The 19194-nt window shown below is 41.2% G+C and overlaps 1 protein-coding gene across 4 annotated transcripts in view; it reads left to right on the top strand.

Moving 5' to 3' along the window:
- The window catches only part of MCTP2 (multiple C2 and transmembrane domain containing 2), a 196693-nt gene extending 183908 nt beyond the window's left edge, over positions 1-12785 (top strand). For 2 of the 4 annotated variants that reach the window (XM_072950715.1, XM_072950716.1), the window contains 2 exons: positions 5644-5741; positions 7876-12783. In XM_072950715.1, coding sequence (XP_072806816.1) covers positions 5644-5741; positions 7876-7944 — 167 coding nt within the window. In that variant the 3' untranslated portion in view covers positions 7945-12783. Of the gene's footprint in view, positions 1-5643; positions 5742-7875 lie in introns of all 4 variants that reach the window. The other 2 variants (XM_015234423.3, XM_072950717.1) reach the window with 2 other exon arrangements.
- Positions 12786-19194: the final 6409 nt, after the last annotated feature.

Raw genomic sequence — 19194 nt, 5'->3', positions numbered from 1 at the left:
ACAAAAACTTCCAGGACCTCCCTGCAAAGGCCAGTTGCATGAACAATCAGCCTAGATATTTATAGGCCTCTTACATAATTGCAATCAAATAAAAATCTGATTGTTCATGCTGTTCCCCTTTGGGCTTTCGGAGTCATAAATACTCTTGAATAATAAACTGCTGAGGCCCAGTAACTCTGAGGGAGCACTGTTATTCAGACAGTGAGCAAACACCTGCGTCTTGCCCTGTCAGTTACGTAAAAGTAGATCTAGCCACTGCTAGGCTGCCCCTGACACTTCACCTCCCCTGGAAGGAAAAAAACTAACCTCGCTCAATACTGAAATCCAGAAGCCGTGAGGTGTAAGGGAGGGGCATTGCCTAACCAGCGCCTGGAAGGAAAGAAAGCTGTTATTTGCCAGGGGAAGTGGTATGCCCATCTCAAGTTCATTTCAGCCGCTTTAAAAAAGTAGAAACACAAATGGCAAACTGGAAATAAATTCCAGGACTTGATTTACTACTTGCACTAGCGATTGGAAGAATTACCAGCAGCTTTGTGAATATTTGTGTCTGCCGCTGGGTGGGCTCCGGGTTGATACAAGGAGAGTGTGCTGCAGTAAATTAATTGGAGAAGCCGTCAGCCCTTCCCCGTAAGAATCTATTAGTCCTGGTTTTCCGTTGCTTGGCTCCTGCCACTGCTGCCGTGTTCTCAGCGACAGTCACTTCAAGGGATCTTCAGATGTTAAGAGGTTCAGAGAAGCGCCAAAGACACGCGACTGGGTTGAGATGCGCTCATCTTTAAGCAAAAGCTGGGAGCCTGCAGATGTCCAGGGGAAAAAAAATGGTGTAATATTCCTGAAACCATTAAATGTAGACCCTTTTCAGAGAGAACCCACAAGGATAGAATCCTGCTGACAAAGGCCAAACCTAGACATGCAGAAATGGGAAAAGTCATGGGAAAAGTAGAATAACTCATAACCTTTCAGAAGTGGAATGATTTTGAGAGAGCATAATCCATTCATCTTTGATTTTGTCCAGGGGGTGAAAATCCTGTTACATCAAGTCTGTCTCCTTGGTAGTGAGCCCAAGGGAAGGAAAGGAAAAGACATTCTAGCTCACTCTTCAGGGGTTCATTTTAACACTTGATGACTCTCACTGTTGGGGAAAGCCCTCACCTATTGGTGCTTAGTTTTGCCTCTCTGTTGTGTTTTGCAGTTCAGCACATTGGTCCATTTTTGACCCTTAGGAACGAGAACTTGGAGCTTTCCCGGGGCCCATTGATTAAGAAGGAATGCAGATTTTGTAAAAGCCTTTCCCTGAATACGCATACACTGAATGTTATCTGTAGAGCCTGAATAATCTCATTCTTTCTCGTTTTTCATAAAGTTTTAGTTTCTCGGTCCATTTACTGATCACATTTAAAACACAGATCTTAAAACTCTTGTCTCACTCTAACAAGGACATGACTCAGAACTACAATCATTTAGCCAGTGTTTTGTTCCTTTTTAAGTTTGTGTGAACCGATGGCATGTTGCACCCTGTTGCCCATGATTTTGTCATCATTCCAGGACTTACCTTGACTTGCTTTTCTGCGTTTCGTCCTCCACAAAGAAGACTGTACTATGTTTCTTCCTTTGTCGATTTTGGGATTCCAATCCCCCTTCCATCTGAACCCAAGTCCCCTTGACTCCTCGTCTTGGCAGCTTTTCAACACCAACTTTTTGCATCTACCTAGTGAGACTATGTTCTAATTTATTGTTCAGCTTATGCATGAAATTGTTAAATAGCATAATTAATATATTATGCTCTCCTGGGCTGAAAGTAAGCCTTCGAGCTTTATATTCTTCTGGGTCCAGTTCCTCAGTTTTATGTGCTAGACACAGGTTTATAGTTTGTTGATGAGCTTACAATAGATAATGTAGTCAAAAGCCTTGACCATCACATGATCTATTGCCTCATCTCATCATGTAAAACCCGCCATACCATCATGGTACATACTCTGCGATCCTATCAGGACTTACTCTCTTCCAAGACAAGTTAGTTATAAGCGAGCACGGATCCGGGACCTTCCTTTGCACATCTCTTACGTGATTATATTCTTGGCAGAGAATTTATCATTTAGAAGAAGGTAACTTTATACATCTTAAATGTCTAGTGTTCCTTTTAACCTTACTGAGGATCGGAAGACTGTTTCTTATTCTAAGTTACTTAACTCATTTTCACTGCAGCCTAAAAGTGATGGGTAAGATCCTTAAATATTTTGTTCAATGTTTTTAACCCTTTGGAAAAAGTTACTTAACTCGATGTTGTGTATTTCCCTATTCCTGATACCCGAATAGCACTTTTATACTGTTGTTGAATATCACAATTATTTAACATAAACCTGTAAAAACCTAATTTCATCATGGCCATGGGAAATAATCCTTGACTCACCAGCTTCATTGTAAGGTTTTTAGGGTGAGATACTTTCTTTCCTCTAACTATGTAATTCCTAGTACAACTATGTATAGGTAATAGATCTTTGATAGATCTTGGAAATATTTTTTACCTGTGTTCTACATAGATGGCATTTTTTGAGCCCACCACTGCTCTTACTTGGGAGCATAATATTTGATAATTAAGTTAGGGGTGATCTAAGAGGGCTATCTGGAATTTTCTTTAGGAATCTGTATCTGCTGAATTTTGGTCACTTATTTGAGGTGTGTATTTCTAGGAGGCAAGGCACGTTTTAGGATTAGATCCCACTGAGTTTTCTCTGTCCCTTTTGTGAGGTTTCCCACGCTCCCTCCATTCTGTTCATTGTGGCTGCTCTAATTATGGTTTTTCAGTTATGATCTGAGCCTCTTTTGTTTTTCCCAGGTACCTATGAACTCCCCAAACCAGATTTTGAGCCTCTTGAAAAGGAACTATGACTTATTTAATTTTATGTCTTCATTTGATGGCACAATATATCTTACAAGGAAGACGCTCAGTGTTTGAGTGTCTCACCCACCCCACCAATATATTGCAGTCAGGGCTACATGCCAGTCCCTCATAGAAGCACCTGAAAAATAATATTGTAATTCAGTTTCAAGTGATTGTTCCCTAGTGATCATATGTGCAAAGCAGCCATGCGATCTTTCCTCTCCCTTTATCCAGGTGATTTTGTTTTAAACTGGAGGGCTCTTTCCAAGCCACTGATCTATTTGATCTGTGATCATGAAATGATAGTGTCTTTCCCAAATGTTAATCCCGTGGTATTTAAATCCCACTTACTTTTTCCTTCTTTTTTTTTCCACTAAAAAAGATTAAATTCACAACAGATATGCTTTCTGTCTATCTGTATGATTGAGGTTAAAAAAATCTAAAGGTTTGTCTAGCACACTACTGGAGAAAGCCATAACTTGCAGATGTATGATCACATCCCTGATAGTAGAAAGACTTCTCCATCATCGCCTCCATTGTTCCTTGGCTGATCGACATCTGCGGTAATGGTGGTAGCCCCCTTCCCCGTCGGGGAATTTCAGATAATAGAATCCTCTTGCCTGCCTTGTCCAATGGGATTCTCCCATCAACCCAAGGAACCAAATAGGGCATGTTTCATTATTCAGATAGGAATATAAGAAATCTGAGGCACAGGAAGGTTAAGTGATTTGTCTGAAACTACACAGCTCATAATACACGGTGAAGCCAAAACTGGGACCCAGCTACTCTTGTTTCCAAACCCTTGTTCCTTGCCCCGTTGCCCTTAAAGACAGCCAAGGAATCTCTGATTCTCCTGTTAGCTCTCGGACTACACTGTAGATAATTTGGTGGAAGTACCAACATTTGAGCCTGTGACACCTTTAAAAAAATTAAATAAAATGTGCTTTTAAAGCACGCAATCTGAGTTCCTTATTTTCTAGCAAAGATTTTCAAGCACAGAGTGTCGGGGCGCGTACTTCTGCCCTTAGTGGTGCATTTGAGCTATGTGCAGGTTTCTAGTCTTCTCAGTGACTAAGAATGCAGTGTTTTGATCGGCTGTGATATTATCCCTGCCTTGCTGTTCATTGTAAAGGCTCCAGATGCGCACACTGTATATAATTAACAATAGAAGATATATCTTTTCTCAGTGTGGCTTTGTCTCCCACCATCATTTTGCCTTGTCTGTTTCCTTTCGCCAAAAAGCCCATGCTACAATTAAATGTCTTCAGAATAACACAGCGAGAGTATTTGAGTTTAAAGGAACCCTGGGGAAAATTGTAGCTAGAAACACGAAGCAGGCGGTGGAGGGTAAAGGGACAAGGGGTGCAGAGTGGCTTGGACTTGGGAGCAAGGAGATCATGTGCAGGAAGTCTTCCCCAGGCCAGTCGGCCGGCCACCCCTGCCTTCTGAGCATGGCCAGCTCCCATGTGCAAAGCAGATGTAAATGTGACCCTCCCTAAAGAGATGACTGGGGGGTTGGCATCGTGTCAGGTGTAACGGCACGCAGGAAGTCTAGCTCTTAGATTAAAGCAAAATGGCATTTAATGAGAGAAGAAAAACATCCAGCCTTGTGTTTGTCTCGTGGACTGTTGAACAGTTAAGTGTTACCCTGACTTCAGAGTAAGAGCCAGTCAAGGTTACAACCAAGGTGGGCATCCATTTAGCATCATGGGGGTTGACAGGGGCTTCAGATACAGTCCTTGTTAAACAAGCACCCTGTGGCCAGACTTCAGATGGCCACCTCGACTTTCTGCTTCTAAAAATTGACCCAAGAAAGGGTAGACATTTGATTGAAAGACCACAGTTTATGAGCTCTGGATACAGGCACACGCCTCCAAGGAGCTCTGAAGAGCAGAATTGGAGACACAAGCTGGTGCAGAAGCACCTCCCTCTGAGCAGGAAACCATGGGCAGAGCTCGTCTGGACGTGCCCACCCGCCCAAGGTGCAGCTACCAAGGACAACTTGAACATCACAGCCCCTTCTAATGACCATTGTCCTAAATCAGCACAGATGGACTCTGGTTCCCAGCCACACCCACACCCCAGTGCCGCGGTCCATAAATTAAGTTAGCAACCATAGTCAGATAATTTTCCAATAATAACTTTTCACAGTTTTCCTGCAGCATCAAAGTACAATCAACATGTTAAGTTCTGTTCTGCAGCGAGAGAAGAGAAACCTGTGAAAATGAGTTGGAAGGGGGGAGACAGATTTCTGCAGGTTCTTTTTAACAACAAAAAAACAGCTCCCGCCCCCCCGCCTCCCACTGCTCCATTTGGTCCAGCGCTCCCAAGCAGAGACTTGTTTGGGCTAATGAAGGCCTTTTCCCATTTGGGACACTCGTTCTCCTAGCAGAGGAGGCTGTTAATCAGCATGGTCCAAAAAACCAATGAGTGCCACGGTTTTCGTGTGGGTTTCGGCCACCCTGCTGCTGGGACTGTAATGGGATTTTCACAGCTGAAGAAGGCAGAGCCCCTCTCCATCAGTCCCCCCTCTTCCTTCCTCCAAGAAAAAGGCATTTGTGAATGATTCCACATGACAGCGTCATGTGCATGACTTGAGGTCCAGTAATTGTTTTCACACTAATTTGTACTTGCGAAGACATCCCCCCCGCCAGTCAGGTGAGTTTTTAAAGCTAGATAAGATGGATAGATCAACAGACCAACCAACAGACCAACCGACAGACAGACAGACAAAGAGATCACGCGGTATTTCTGTTTTTCAGGCATAAATAAGTTCACGAAGAAGCTTCGAAATCCCTATGCCATTGACAATAACGAGCTACTAGACTTCCTCTCCCGGGTACCGTCTGATGTTCAAAAGGTACGTAATGAGTAATGAACGGTCGCCACCAGGGGGGGGCCTCATCACGGAAGCCTGGCCAGCCCCGGCGCCAGGGCGGTTCTTCTGTGAGTGACTGAGATAACGAATCAGAAAATCCTTACAGAGGCCTGGCTTACAGAGAGGTGGTGTGAAAAAAAAACCTTTGTCGGACGCATGAGATGATGGGGGAAAATTATCCTGAGAAAGAGCTACTTAAGAATGATCTGGAAGTCACACTGCGAGGCTCCGGTGCAGGGATGTTTGTCCCTTTTCGGATTGCTGGCTTCCCTGAAGAGGATGAGATGAGCTCAGGGAGTGGGAGAGCGGAGGCGCGCTGACCTCCTCCTCTTCCGGATGGGGGGCGTTTTGCGGGAAGCTAGGGGGCAAGAGGATTATTCTTTTTATCCTCCTTGGCCCCGATGATCTCCTGAGCCTCCCTCGTATCCTTCCCCTCTGAAGACTAAGAGCTGCTGAGGACACAGCCCCTGCTGGTTCTCACACACATAGAGGCAGAGACGGCATGAAATAATTTGAGATCAATCAGAAGCGTTATTCCCAGGTAATGGTCACTTAGTCCGGCGGGGTCCCATTTCTGTGGATACAGAGAGATTAACCAAGACAACAATATCAGAAAGTCCTTCGAGCAGCCGAGCTCAGGCAGATCCAGAGGAGGGCGGGCGGGCACTGATTTCTCTAGTGGAGGGGAGAGATCATAGAATAGGTAGGTGGGGAGACCGTGACATGAAATAGCATCACGATGATCAAAGACACAATCTTTTATTGTCCGAGAGAATCTCAAATCAAATACCCATTTCACCTTTAGGCCCCTGGACCATAATTCGTTCCCTGGCCGCTCCGGGTGGATTTCAGAGATGTAGGGCTGAAAAGGCTCCAGAGTTTCTTTCCCTGTCATTCCAAGTTCTGGAGATTAAAACTGACACTGTGATGCTTTTTCCCTCTCACCCTCATTTTATGATATCATTATCTATTAAAATGCATTCTGTAGATAGGAATTTACCGGTGAACACTGCGTCGCGCAATTATAAAATAGTAACTTGGCCCCTGTTTGTTTTGCATTGAAGATTGACAGGTATGTCATCCCGGCTCCCCCAGGGGACCTTCACAAAACACACTAAGGAAAGCATGCCTTTTTTTTCATGGATCTGCTTTTGACCAAGTGTAGCTCGATGGGGTAGGATGTCCTCGGGGAGTTTGGCACAAACCCTCAAAATAGTGAGCACATGTGGTCTGTAACCCAATACTTGAAATAAAGCCATTCCACCATCAGCCTATCAAAACCCCCAGGCCAAAGCAATATGATTGCAGCGTACCATCACTTGAGTCCAAGTGTGAGTTTGTGCCCGCATCCCTGAAGAACGGAAATTACCATCAAGCCCCGCCTCCCACCCCCCAAGGATTGTCTGTGCACAGTTCGGGTACCAGCCCTCAGCGAGGTCATCCAGTTGGAGTTGGCATGAATACAGAGCACTACAGCAAAAGAGCGTTCGAGGAAGATACCCAGGAAGCTAGTGAGGTCTTGTGCATATCTCCAAGAGCACTTTCTGATGACACAGTCGACTCCCCATGTGCTCATATTTGTCACAGATGTTTTAGCCATTACATTGTAAATGAAGTTCGGTTTTAAGAGAAATCTATATTCGTCTGGGGCCAGTATCAATTTCAACATGTTTTCCCCCTCTCTGGCAAAATAAATGTATATAATTTGCAGAGATTTTTTTTCCCCGAGATTTTAGATATTTTTAAATGAGTAATTCTTAGTCAGTGGCTGTATCATATACTAAGATAAACATTCCCATGAGGCCGCTCTTAGGCTGATTTCTGGTCGAACACGGGCACACACAAAACTGAAATCATGTAGCAGTGCCCGAGAGCAGGTAGAAACCTATGCATCTCATTAGAAAAATCTGCTTTTAATATTTTGGTTTCAAGAAATGATGCATGACTTCTCAAATCCTTCCTGCAATTAATCCCTCCCTGGTCCTGTGTTTGGAAAATGATTCATTACCTTTGAACCTTCCTTCCTTTGCCTTGGTGTGTCCTAGGGGAGCCATTAACGCACTGCGGCGAGCTCGGGTTACCCAAGCGCCCGCGCCCCGTCTGTGTGTTTTCACAGGTGCAGTACGCGGAGCTGAAGCAGGGCAGCAGCCAGAGCCCCCTTCGGAAGAAGCGCAGCGCTCTCTAGGACACACGGCGCCTTGGGACCCCGGCGCCCGGTTCCACGTTTGGTTGATCAGACCAGTGGCCTCTCGCATCCAGTGGTGTCCGTGGTGTCATTCTGAAATGCCTGCTGTGGGGAACCCTCTCTGTGTCCTCCCCCTGCTTCGTGTGCCCGGATACACTCCCATCTGTGCCCGTCTGTACGTAGGGGTGTCCTGGTTACGTCTTGAGTCGGCCCAGCAGAGGGGAACAATCCAGAGAAAGACTCACATCCCTTCTCAAATAGGAGATAAAGCAAAGCTTCCATGGGTCTGAACACCCTCCTTGGGAACAGCCACGAGGACACTCAGATTTGTGTGCGACTTTGAACTTGTTTTCACACCTCCTACAGATTCTCATTAAGATTCAGTTCTCTCCACTCCCTACCCCAACACTCCTTTCAGATGACTGTTCATGAGTCAATTTTTTTTTCTCTGAGTTAAAAAGTCTTTGATAGCCATGGCATCTACCCAAATAATGTATATTGTGAATTGATTTTTTTTTTTATATCCTGTGCCAGGATTAGCCCCCATCTTTGGGGATCTTCCAGCTGTGATGACTAAAGTCCTGGGTATAAAACTTCAGTGAGCTGCTTGGTGCTGGATGCCAGCCCCAGGAAGGTCCCAAGGGATCATTCATCCAGAACGTGAAGGTTCCATGACGTGTTTGGTTGCCTCAAATCACCATTTCTTCTGACTACCTTTTGCTTGTTCCCAAATAAAATCTCAGTATCATAGCTTGAGAGAGAGAAGGAGGGAGACAGATGAATGAATTCTTCAAGTGTTTAGAAATCAAGGCTGAGGGGCAAGGGACCCTTGTATGTAGCTGCTTCTATGATTGTCATAATCCCTTCGTTTGCCTGCATTTTTAAGAAAGGAAAAACACTGTAGCAGTCCAAAATGATCTTTTATTCCTAAGCAAAATAAGCTATGCATAATACAAATATATCTCAGAACCCCATTCCTGAAAAGTACCACCCCGTACATCTCAAAGTCCCCCTTTGAGTGTATCTGATTCCTGCGGACTCTGCCATTTCAGTGACCAACACTCCCCGCCCCAAGTAAAACTCCCAGTTTGGGGCATATATAAACTATATGCAGATATCTTTCTGTTCTAATAATATTTAAGTTGTAAAGACTGTATTTTGTTGACACATACTTTGTATGTGCAGTTTTATATATATATATATATATATATAAAAATAATATATGTATTGTAAAGAAAAGTTGAGGTAAAAAAATCTGATTTAATAGTGAGTTGCACTATGTTTTTTTCTTTTTCTTCCCCCCCTCTCTCTCTGGGTTGTAATTTAATAATCTTCCAACAAAATGTTTATGAAAAATGCCAAAGATTCTAAACCTTATCATCCTGTGTCTGTTTTTCTTCATTTTCTCTTTTCCCGGGTTGCTTTCTGGCTGAAGCAGATTTCTGCATGATTTGATTTACTTCAAGTTAATGAAGCTGGCTGGAAAAGAACCTTGCAGAAATTATAAAAGCTCCAGTAAATCTCTTAGTTGTCCATACAATAGATACCCAAGAACCTCTTTTGTTAAACCAGTTACTCAATCTTCTGTGTAAACAATGCCTCATTGTCTCACTCCCAACCACCATCTAGTTTATCATAGTCTGTCATTTTGTAACGACCTAAGTCAGACATTTTTAAACAGACACGTGAGATCTGATCAGTCATTTGAATGAAAACCTTCAGCAACAGAATAACCCCTTATTTATAAAGAAGTGGAACCAATACTTTATTTTTGTTCTTTTGCTATAGAATTTCGAAATGAAATAATGTGCCCGGCAAGAAGGCATCATTAGGCTTGTTTCCTCTGTAGCCCGAGTGGGGTTTTCAGCATTAAGTTGAGGACACAGACAGCAGCTGGGATGCAAGCGCAGGACACAATCAACCTTTAATAAACTGTACATGGAAAACAATTGTTAATTGATTAAGGCATCGGGATGTTCAAAATGAGTGTTATCTACAAGTGAAATGTTAAGATTCATACAAGTAATCAGAAACTTGTATGGAAGAGCTAGGGATGCTTTAGACAGAATTTATGGATTATGGTTTCACATTGTGATAGTTGAAGACAATTTAGTAGGGATGTTGAAGTCTGGCCAAGCTCTCCCAGTTCTCTTCTCCAACCTCACACGCCACTCAGCAGGTCAGAAATTCAATGTTCTCTCTCCCTGTGTGTTCAGGACCCCTAACTCTATAGTCTCCTTCTAGCTTCATTATTTCCCTTATTGGCACAGACATCTTACGGGCTGGGAGGCCCTTGGCATTCCTTTGTTCCTCGTAGTTTTTGCCCCATCTCCCAACCCGTAAAATCTGATGGATCCAGTGTTGACACACTACCTTGTTTGTTTATCTTGTCCATTTCTGATCACAGTCACTCAAGCTACCGCCCAAGCTGAGGCCTCTGTAACCTTTCACCAGTCAAGCTAATGGTGCCAACTACATTTTACCATGTCAATCTGATACAGAAAAATGGGGAGTGAGAGGATGGCTGTGTCCCAGGCCTCTGTTGAGGTCCCTGGGATGCACCCCACCAAGTCGGGGTCCTTAGCTTCATGCAGGAAAGAATTCAAGTGCGACCCATAGTTGAGTGAAAGTAGGTACATTTAAAGAGATGTACACCATAGACAGAGTGCAGACTGTCTCAGAAGGCTAGAGAGAGGCCATGAGGTACAGGGTTGAGTGCTTAGTGTAAAGTAAAAGTAGACACATAAACAGAGCGTGGGCCATCTCTGAAGGCAGAGGAGCAAGAGGCCACGAGGTGCAGTGTTGCTGGTTTTTATGAACTCCTAGTTTCATGTGCTAACAAGTGGAAGGATTACACCAACTACTTTGGGGAAGGGGCAGGGATTCCCAGGAACTGGGCCACTGCCCACTTTTTGACCTTTTATGGTCAGCCTGGGAACTGTCATGGCACCTGTGGGAATGCCACTTACCATGCTAATATATTGCAATGAGTGTATAATGAAGCTAAAGGTCTACTGGGAGTCCAATCTCCGGCTGTCCTGGGCCACAAATTTTATTGGAGTTGAAGTTTCTGCCGTCTTGGTGCTAATTGCTGTGTCATTCCTTTAATGGCTGTGCCCTACCCCTTCCCTCCTGTCTCAAATCTTCATCCAGACCACTCTTTTCACTTGAAATATTTCTTCCCAGTTTCTAACCAAATGAATTCTACCCTCCTTCAAAACTTTCCAAAGTCTCCTGCCCACATTGGCTTTCTTAACTCCTTGGCTGGATTGGATCCCACCCTTCTCCTTACACCCCCACCTCTGATACATCTTCTGGCGTCTGCCGTATTCTGCCATAGCTCATAGCTACCAGAGGCCTTGACTCCCTCTTTTTTCCAGTGGATAGAGCCTATCCTATCTGGCACCTAATAGACACTCTGAAAATACGTGATTAACTGACCTGTTCATAGAGAATTTCTTTCCTGCCCTTTCATGTGTGATTCTCAGAACAGAGGGCTGAACATGTCAATCCTAGGAAATAATTTCTGGCATTAAGTGCATAGCTTATATTGTGTGACATTATTTATAAGCTCTGGCCATGTTAATTAGAGACTTTTTAAAATTAAACAATGTTTTATATTTGGAGAAATCCTTACCTACATGTCAAAGGGAAAGATCATATTTATCGGTAGGTGGTAAAATAATTTTTGATTCTTATTCTATCATTTAACCAACATATTGAATGCTGATAATATACCTGAACAAAACATTTCCTTGATAGAGCCAGACATTAGACATATTTTCTAGCAATGGCATGACATTCTCAGTTTCAGCTTTTAAAAAGACCATTCTGGCTGCAGAGGGTAGACCAGCCATTATGAATGTCCAGAGAAGAGCCAATTGTAGGGTCCTGGTAAACGGATGGCAGCCTGGACTTTGAAATTATGGCAGTGGAAAAAGGAAATATATAAGTGAAATTGAGAGGTGGTTGAGAGAGAAAGTGAGCAGGACCTAACAGTTTGCTTGACTGTGGGTGAGGGAGAGAGAAGAGTCAAGGGGGGCTCTCAGTCTTATTGTCTCTGGGTCTAGGACAATGCTAGTTGCCTTTTACAGAGAAAAGGAATCAGAAGAACAGCCATGGGAGGCACTGCATGAGCCCAGTTGTCAATGGTGTTGCATTTGAGATGCTTTAGAGAAGCCTTCAAATGGGGACGTGTAAGAGGTGACTGAATGTATGGAGCTCAAAGAAGAAGATGCAGTAAGGTTGAGAGAGAGAGAGATGTTTAAGGGCGTGGAAGAGCCATGACGCTACACGCTTCAAGAGATTGAACTCAACACTCATGTAAAGATCTGTCAGCTAAGACTGTAAGTAGAAATAGAACTAAATAGAAAAGCAGTAAGCATGTGCTGTTGTGGATTTTAATGACAGATCACGTTTCCAGTAAGCAGGTTGGTGACAGGGCTAAATGCTGCTGTGATCACATGGGTTGAGGACAGAATAATGACCTTCATGACATGGCACTTTGGGGGGACCCTGGCAACAAGTCATTTCAACAGAGTGGCAGGAATAGAAACCAGATTTAGGTTGAGACATGAGCAGATGTATGAACATGGAGACTGAATGGAGGTAAACTTTGAAAAGTTCCACTGGAAGGAGAAGGGAGAGAGAGGGTAGAGACTGGGAATGAAGAAGGTCTAGAGGATGATTTGAGTAAGAAAAAAAAAATAGATGTCTCATGAACTCAGTGTATACTTATCAGCTACAAAAAATTCTTCATGAGTATGAGATGGTGTTAACCATATCGTTACTTAAAACCATGTATGTCAAAGCCCATCTCTCCTTTTTGTAGTATTAATCTAACTTTTATGGTAACAGAATGGTTGAAAGATTGAAATAAAATCGTCTCTGTAAATACTGAGTAGTCAATTGATAATTAAATGAAAGTTGAAGGGTGACTTCTAGAGAATGGCTTAAAGCTTGCTACCTCTTTATATAGGTCTCCTTATATAACGCATGCCGTTCTGTTCTGGCATTTTAATGTAATGATTTACATGGGAAAATGGATAGTCAAGCACATTAAGAATAGTTAACATTTATAGCACTTATCAAATGCCAGGTACTTCCTAAGTCCTTTAGATGTAATAGCCCATTTAATGTATTTTTTTAAAAAGCTGCTATGATATTCCTCTAAATACTTATTTAAAAAAACACCAACCAATCTTATACAAACTCTCCCAGAAAATAACAAAAAAGATTATACTTTTCTATACATTTTATGAGGCCAATCTAATCTTCATCCCAAAACCCAACAAGATGATACAAGAATGGAAAATTGCTTACTAAAATCCCTTATGAATATAGATGTAAAATTATGAAAGATATAAAAACCTCTGGACTGAAAAAATTAATGAGAGGAAGAAAGTAAATAACTGAAGGGATTCATGGATTAGAAGTTCAATATATTAAGATGTCAATAGATTGAATGTAAGGCTGATAAAAATTATGAGTTTTTTTTTTTGCAGAAATGAATCAGTTGACTCTAAAATGTATATGGGAATGCAAGAGTTCAAGAATAATCAAAGCAACCTTGCAGATGATTCATTTAAGCAATTATCCAGATGTATTATAAAACCATTGTAAGAAAATGTGATATTGGCACAAGGGTAGACAGATCAAAGAAAAGAACACAAAAGACCAGAATTAGACCCACAAATATTTGGTAGCCTGTGACCTAATTTATGTCAAAGGTAACATATTTGCAGTGCGTGGGGAAAAGACCTCTTTGGAAAATGATACTGAGTCATTTTGTTATCCATGTGGGTACAATGAATCTTGATCTCTTCCTTATACAATTTACAAAAATTAATTACATATGAATTTGCAGATCCTAAAGTGGAAGGCAAAATAAAGATTTCAGAAAAAGGCACAGGAAAATGTTTTCATATCTATGTGATAAGCAACAATTTCTCAAACTGGAGACAAGATGCTAATCATAAAGGAAAGATATTGTTAAATTATTGATCATTATGATGAATCCTTTCCTTGAAAGGTCTGGTTAAGAGAGTGTGAGGCTAAGCTGCAAAGTGGGAGAAGGTATGCGACCTCTATATGTAATCTCATGAAGAATTCTTACCTAGGATACATAAAGAATTTCTACAATGAAAAGGCAGATAACCAAGTAGGAAAATGGGCAAAAGACTTGAACCGGCACTGTACCAATGAACCCATCCAAATGGTCAGCACGTATAGAACAAGGTGCTCCACCTCATAAGTCATAGGGCAATTGCAAAGTGAAATTACAAAATGATACAACCGCACATAGCCAGAACAACTGAAATGGAAAAGTCAATATTAAGTGTTGTCAAGGATGTTGGGGAAAAAATTGTCATACTTGCAGGTGGGTGGGTATGTAAATTGGTACCACCACTTTGGAAAACTCATTGGCAATATCTATTCAAGCTGACCATATGCATACCCTATGAGCCTTCCCCAGTTTTACTCCTAGGTATATGACCAGTAGGTATGTATGTGCCCAATTAAAGACATACCCAAGAACATTCATAGCAGCTCTGCTTGTACAATTCCGTATACATCTGCATCAACCTCTGAGTTGGTCAGTAAGTTGTAACTCTACAATGGAATACCAAATGAAAAACTAGTGTCCTGTGCAACAACATGGACACATTTCACAAGCAATGTTGAGTAAGAGAAACAAGACGCAAGCACAGATAACTGCAGTGTATGACTTCGTTTATGCAAAGTTCAAAAACAGGCAAAAGATGGTGTTAGAATTCAGGAGGCTGTGGGTGTAGTGACTAAAAGGGTCTATGAGCGGGCTCCTGGGATAATGTTAATGGTCTGTTGTTTCAGTTTGGACTCTTATTGCATGAACTTGTTCACTTTGTGAAACTCCCTGAGCTATAAACGTGTGACATGTAATTGTCTGCATGTTTACTGAAAGGAAAGAAAACAAAAACTATGAAGCATGACAATTTTATCCCTAATTTATCATTAAAGTAACTGAGGCCAATCACTCTTGAGTGTTTTAGATGAGAAAAGAGAGAACCAATTTAAATCAACATTTAAAATTGTGTAAGAGTTGGGAGTCATTTTAAACAATAAACCCAAAGCAGAAAGTTCCTACATAATCTTATTGCATTTGAATACTCAGTTTCATCTGAACACAAATCAATCATCAGTTTAAAGAAATCTTTATTAGCAGGAGTACTAAAAATGACTTCTAACTGATCACGTACTGAAGCATTAAAAAGCTGCTTTGTGTGAGCAAACTGACCCATAAAACCTCAGGATCCAAAGTGATCCAGCAAGTATTAACTCTGTACATTTTATACTTAGGTTCATTGAGCCTGGTATCTTAGGACCACATATCTCACACGAGTTATTCATGTTTTTTTTTCCCTTTTCACATATTAAAGCATATAGAGCAAAAAGTGACAGAACATTTTTGTTTGTTTGTTTTTTGGTTTCTGAGGAGGACTGTGTATCTTCTCTCCCATGGGAAGAAATAATAGATAGATAGATAGATAGATAGATAGATAGATAGATAGATAGATAGATAGATGGATGGATGGATGGATGGATTGGTGGGTGGGTGGGTGGGTGGGTGGATGGATGGATGGGTAGGTAGATGATAGGTGGATAGATAGACAGATAGATAGACAAATATAGATGATAAGTGATACAGATAGATGAGAGATATAGACAAATATAAATGACAGAGCAAGATAAGAGTGTGTGTATATACAATTATATGTGCATATATGTCTATATCATGGAGATGGAAAACTTTACCTTCCTAGGCTCAGTAGTTGGGGGCCCATGAATTAAACCCAACTAACAGATGTACAAGAGAAATAACAGATTTTACTCCTCTATATGCCCAAGGGAGTTCACAAAGAAATGTGACTCAAAGGGAGCAGTTAGAATTGGCGGCTTACACACCATCTTAACAGGTGAAGGGAAGGATTACAAGGGCATGTGAAATGGAAGACCAATGACTTGTTAGGAGGGGGAAAAGGGAGGAATGGCACATGGGAAAACAAATGACTTCTAGGAAAAAGAGACGGGCCCTTAGGAGAACAGATGGATGGGGGATAGGATGCTTTTGCGGTGCTGTCTTTTTAGGTGTGGTGCCGTCTCACTGGCCCTGGTGATGTGTCAACTTTCCCAGGTTGCCCTTGCGGAGGGGATTTAAAACAGCTGAGTTCTTTTGGGAGGCTCTGCTTTTAGTCAGATAAAGGAGTTCAAGGGAAAAAAAAATATTCTTCATCTGTTGATTCTCAAGTGCCTTCAGCTCGAAATAATTTTTATGTCCCAATAGTATATTCTGGACTCCTTCAATATATAGACACATACACACACATATTCATAAGTTTTGTGCAATTTCACATAGCTCCCAAAATTGATCCAGAGACTCCAACCAAGAACCCAAGAACTGTGTTTTCAGGCAAAACATGAGAAGTTTGTCTCTTGCTGCATTTGAAACCTCCGGGTACAGGATGTGTTTTCCTACGAGCCCAGTGTCCGTAGCCTGCTCACACCAGAGTTCGGCTCCTTCACTTCTTATCCAGCTTTCCTCTGGGAAATGTTTTATTAGGCTAGTCTTTAGAGCTGCAAACCCCTAAAATTTCAGTTTGTTTTCCATTCCTTTAATTCATTACCTTAATACATACAAGCTTCTACCCTTCATGTATTTTCATTATTAGATCAAAACAACTGGTTGGAAAAGTGAAAACACATGAAATCATTTGTTTGACTGCATAGTAAGTAGTTGGCATAACTGATTCAGTATGCATCTACCCGATAAATGCTTACCATGAGTTTGTTTTTGTTTCTTTTGCATTTTTACCCTCAAAAGGGCTAGAGAAGTGTTCCGGCAAAGAAAAGTTAACAGGGGTGAGTGGAACATTCTTGGCACAGTTACAGGAGACTGAAGAATTGGTGGTTTTAAGTCGAGGCATGAATCACCTATATGTCCTACGTACCACATGCTGGGCTGAGCCCAGGCAGAAACTGGAGGTTGCTGGAATAGAATCTGGTGTAATAAGTGGGAGGCACCATCTCTGACTTTGAGAACGGGGTCAGACATCAATGGCCAGGGACAGGTTCTCTTGTGGTGTGGAACCTGATTCTGGACAGAGCTGAGCTCACCAGGAGAGAGACACGGGCACCTGTTGTCTCAAACTCTGAAACTCTTGCCCTTGACTATGTTTTCAACACTCTCAGAGGCAGCAACTTCTGCCCTGGGGAATTTAGAAGTACAAGTGGTAACTAGCTATGACTCTGAGTAGAAAAAAGCCCCTATCATACAAGAACAATATTTCTTCTTTTTCATATTACCCCTAATGTGTGTGTATATATATATGCATACACACACACACACATATATATATACTATATATATTTTCCATTTAAAAATTATCTGAAATGTTCATGCTGAATATCTTTTCTTTCCTAAATCATTAATAAAGATGCTAAAATAGGTCAGCATATGACAAAGATCCCCTCAGTCCACTGACCAGAAATTTCTTTTAAACTAGATCTAGGAGCATTTATCATTATCATGGCCTTAAAAAAGTAATTGGTTCGAGATTTGCAGATACTCGCTACTATATATAAAATGAATAAACAACAAGTTTCTACGGTATAGCACAGGGAACTATATTCAATATCTCATAGTAACTTATGGTGAAAAAGAATATGAAAGTGAATATATGTGTGTTCCTATATGACTGAAGCATTGTGCTGTACACCAGAAATTGACACCACATTGTAAATTGACTATACTTCGATTAAAAAGCATGCAAATAAAATTTTTTTAAGTAATTGGTTTCCAACCTATCAGTCTGTATTTTTTTCAGCAAATTAAATTTAAAATTGGAACTTTGTGAAATACTACTGAATCTTCTATATTTAATTAATTTTTTGCTTTTAATTCTTTTTATTGAAGTATAGTCAGTTTACAATGCTGTGTCAATTTCTGGTGTATAGCATAATGTTTCCAGCAATCCCACTCCTGGGCATATATCCAGAGGGAACTCTAATTCAAAAAGATACATGCACCCCGGTGTTCATAGCAGCACTATTTACAATAGCCAAGACATGGAAACAACCTAAATGTCCATCAACAGATGACTGGATAAAGATGGCTGGATACATATATAAAATAGAATACTACTCAGCCATAAAAAAGGATAAAATAATGTCTTTTGCTGCAACGTGGATGGATCTGGAGATCATCATTCTAAGTGAAGTAAGCCAGAAAGAGAATGAAAAATACCATGTGATAGCACTTATATGTGGAATCTAAACAAAAAAAGACACAAATGAACTTACACAACAGAGACAGAATCACAGACATAGAAAAAAAACTTACGGTTAGTGGGGAGAAGGGGAAATGGTGGAGTGATAAACTGGGAGTTCAAGATTTGCAGATACTAACCACTGTATATAAAACACATATATAAAACACACATATAAATTTAAAATTTATTTTAAATAAAAAACAGATCTTAGAATCATTTCCAGAGAACCCTTCTCACTCACTATCCTGAAGTTATAGCTTCATAATTTATTGCAATATATTTACTTATAAGACTCTGGGCCCAATTGCAGTTATCCCAGGAGCTAGCATTTATCGATGGTCATTTATATTCCAGGCACTTTGAGATCATAGTTTTAGTCAATTACAAGGATATTTTGCATAATTAACAGGGTCTGTCTAAGCTTCATGGTTTGATCTATGATCCAATTCTTGATTTTACATGAACAACTTGGAAAGAGTCATGGTAAGGAGATTGGGAGGGTGAATACTCGGAGGTCTGAGCCATTTTAGAACTATTGACTTTTGAATGATAAGATTTCCTGACAGCTCTTTCCCTCATTTTGTGTCAGTGGTTACACGGTCAAGCTGACAATTTCTAACAATTATTCATATTGATTGTTCCTGTGAAAGATTTCCAAAGGAAAAGAGTCTCATTCATTTTAATAATTAATGCCCCCTTTTCTCCTAACCCTGAGTTTTCAGGCCAGATCTCCATCCTTCATAGTCTTGTGGGAGCAAGCATGAATGCAAGACACATGTGATTCTAAAACTTCCCATTAAGTTATTTTTTTTGCAGTGAATGTACTGAGGATTGAGCCCAGGACCTCATGTACTTAGCTAAGCACGCACTCTACCACTTGAGCTATACCTGCCCCTCCGTTAAGTTTTAAACTTCATCATTTTGATACCCTTCCCCTCCGTTA

The sequence above is a fragment of the Vicugna pacos genome, chromosome 27, assembly GCF_048564905.1.
Source record: "Vicugna pacos chromosome 27, VicPac4, whole genome shotgun sequence".
In the NCBI taxonomy this organism is placed as follows: Eukaryota; Metazoa; Chordata; class Mammalia; order Artiodactyla; family Camelidae; genus Vicugna; species Vicugna pacos.
The sequence above is the reverse complement of the archived record's forward strand: the minus strand, read 5'-3'. Positions and strand labels throughout refer to the sequence as shown.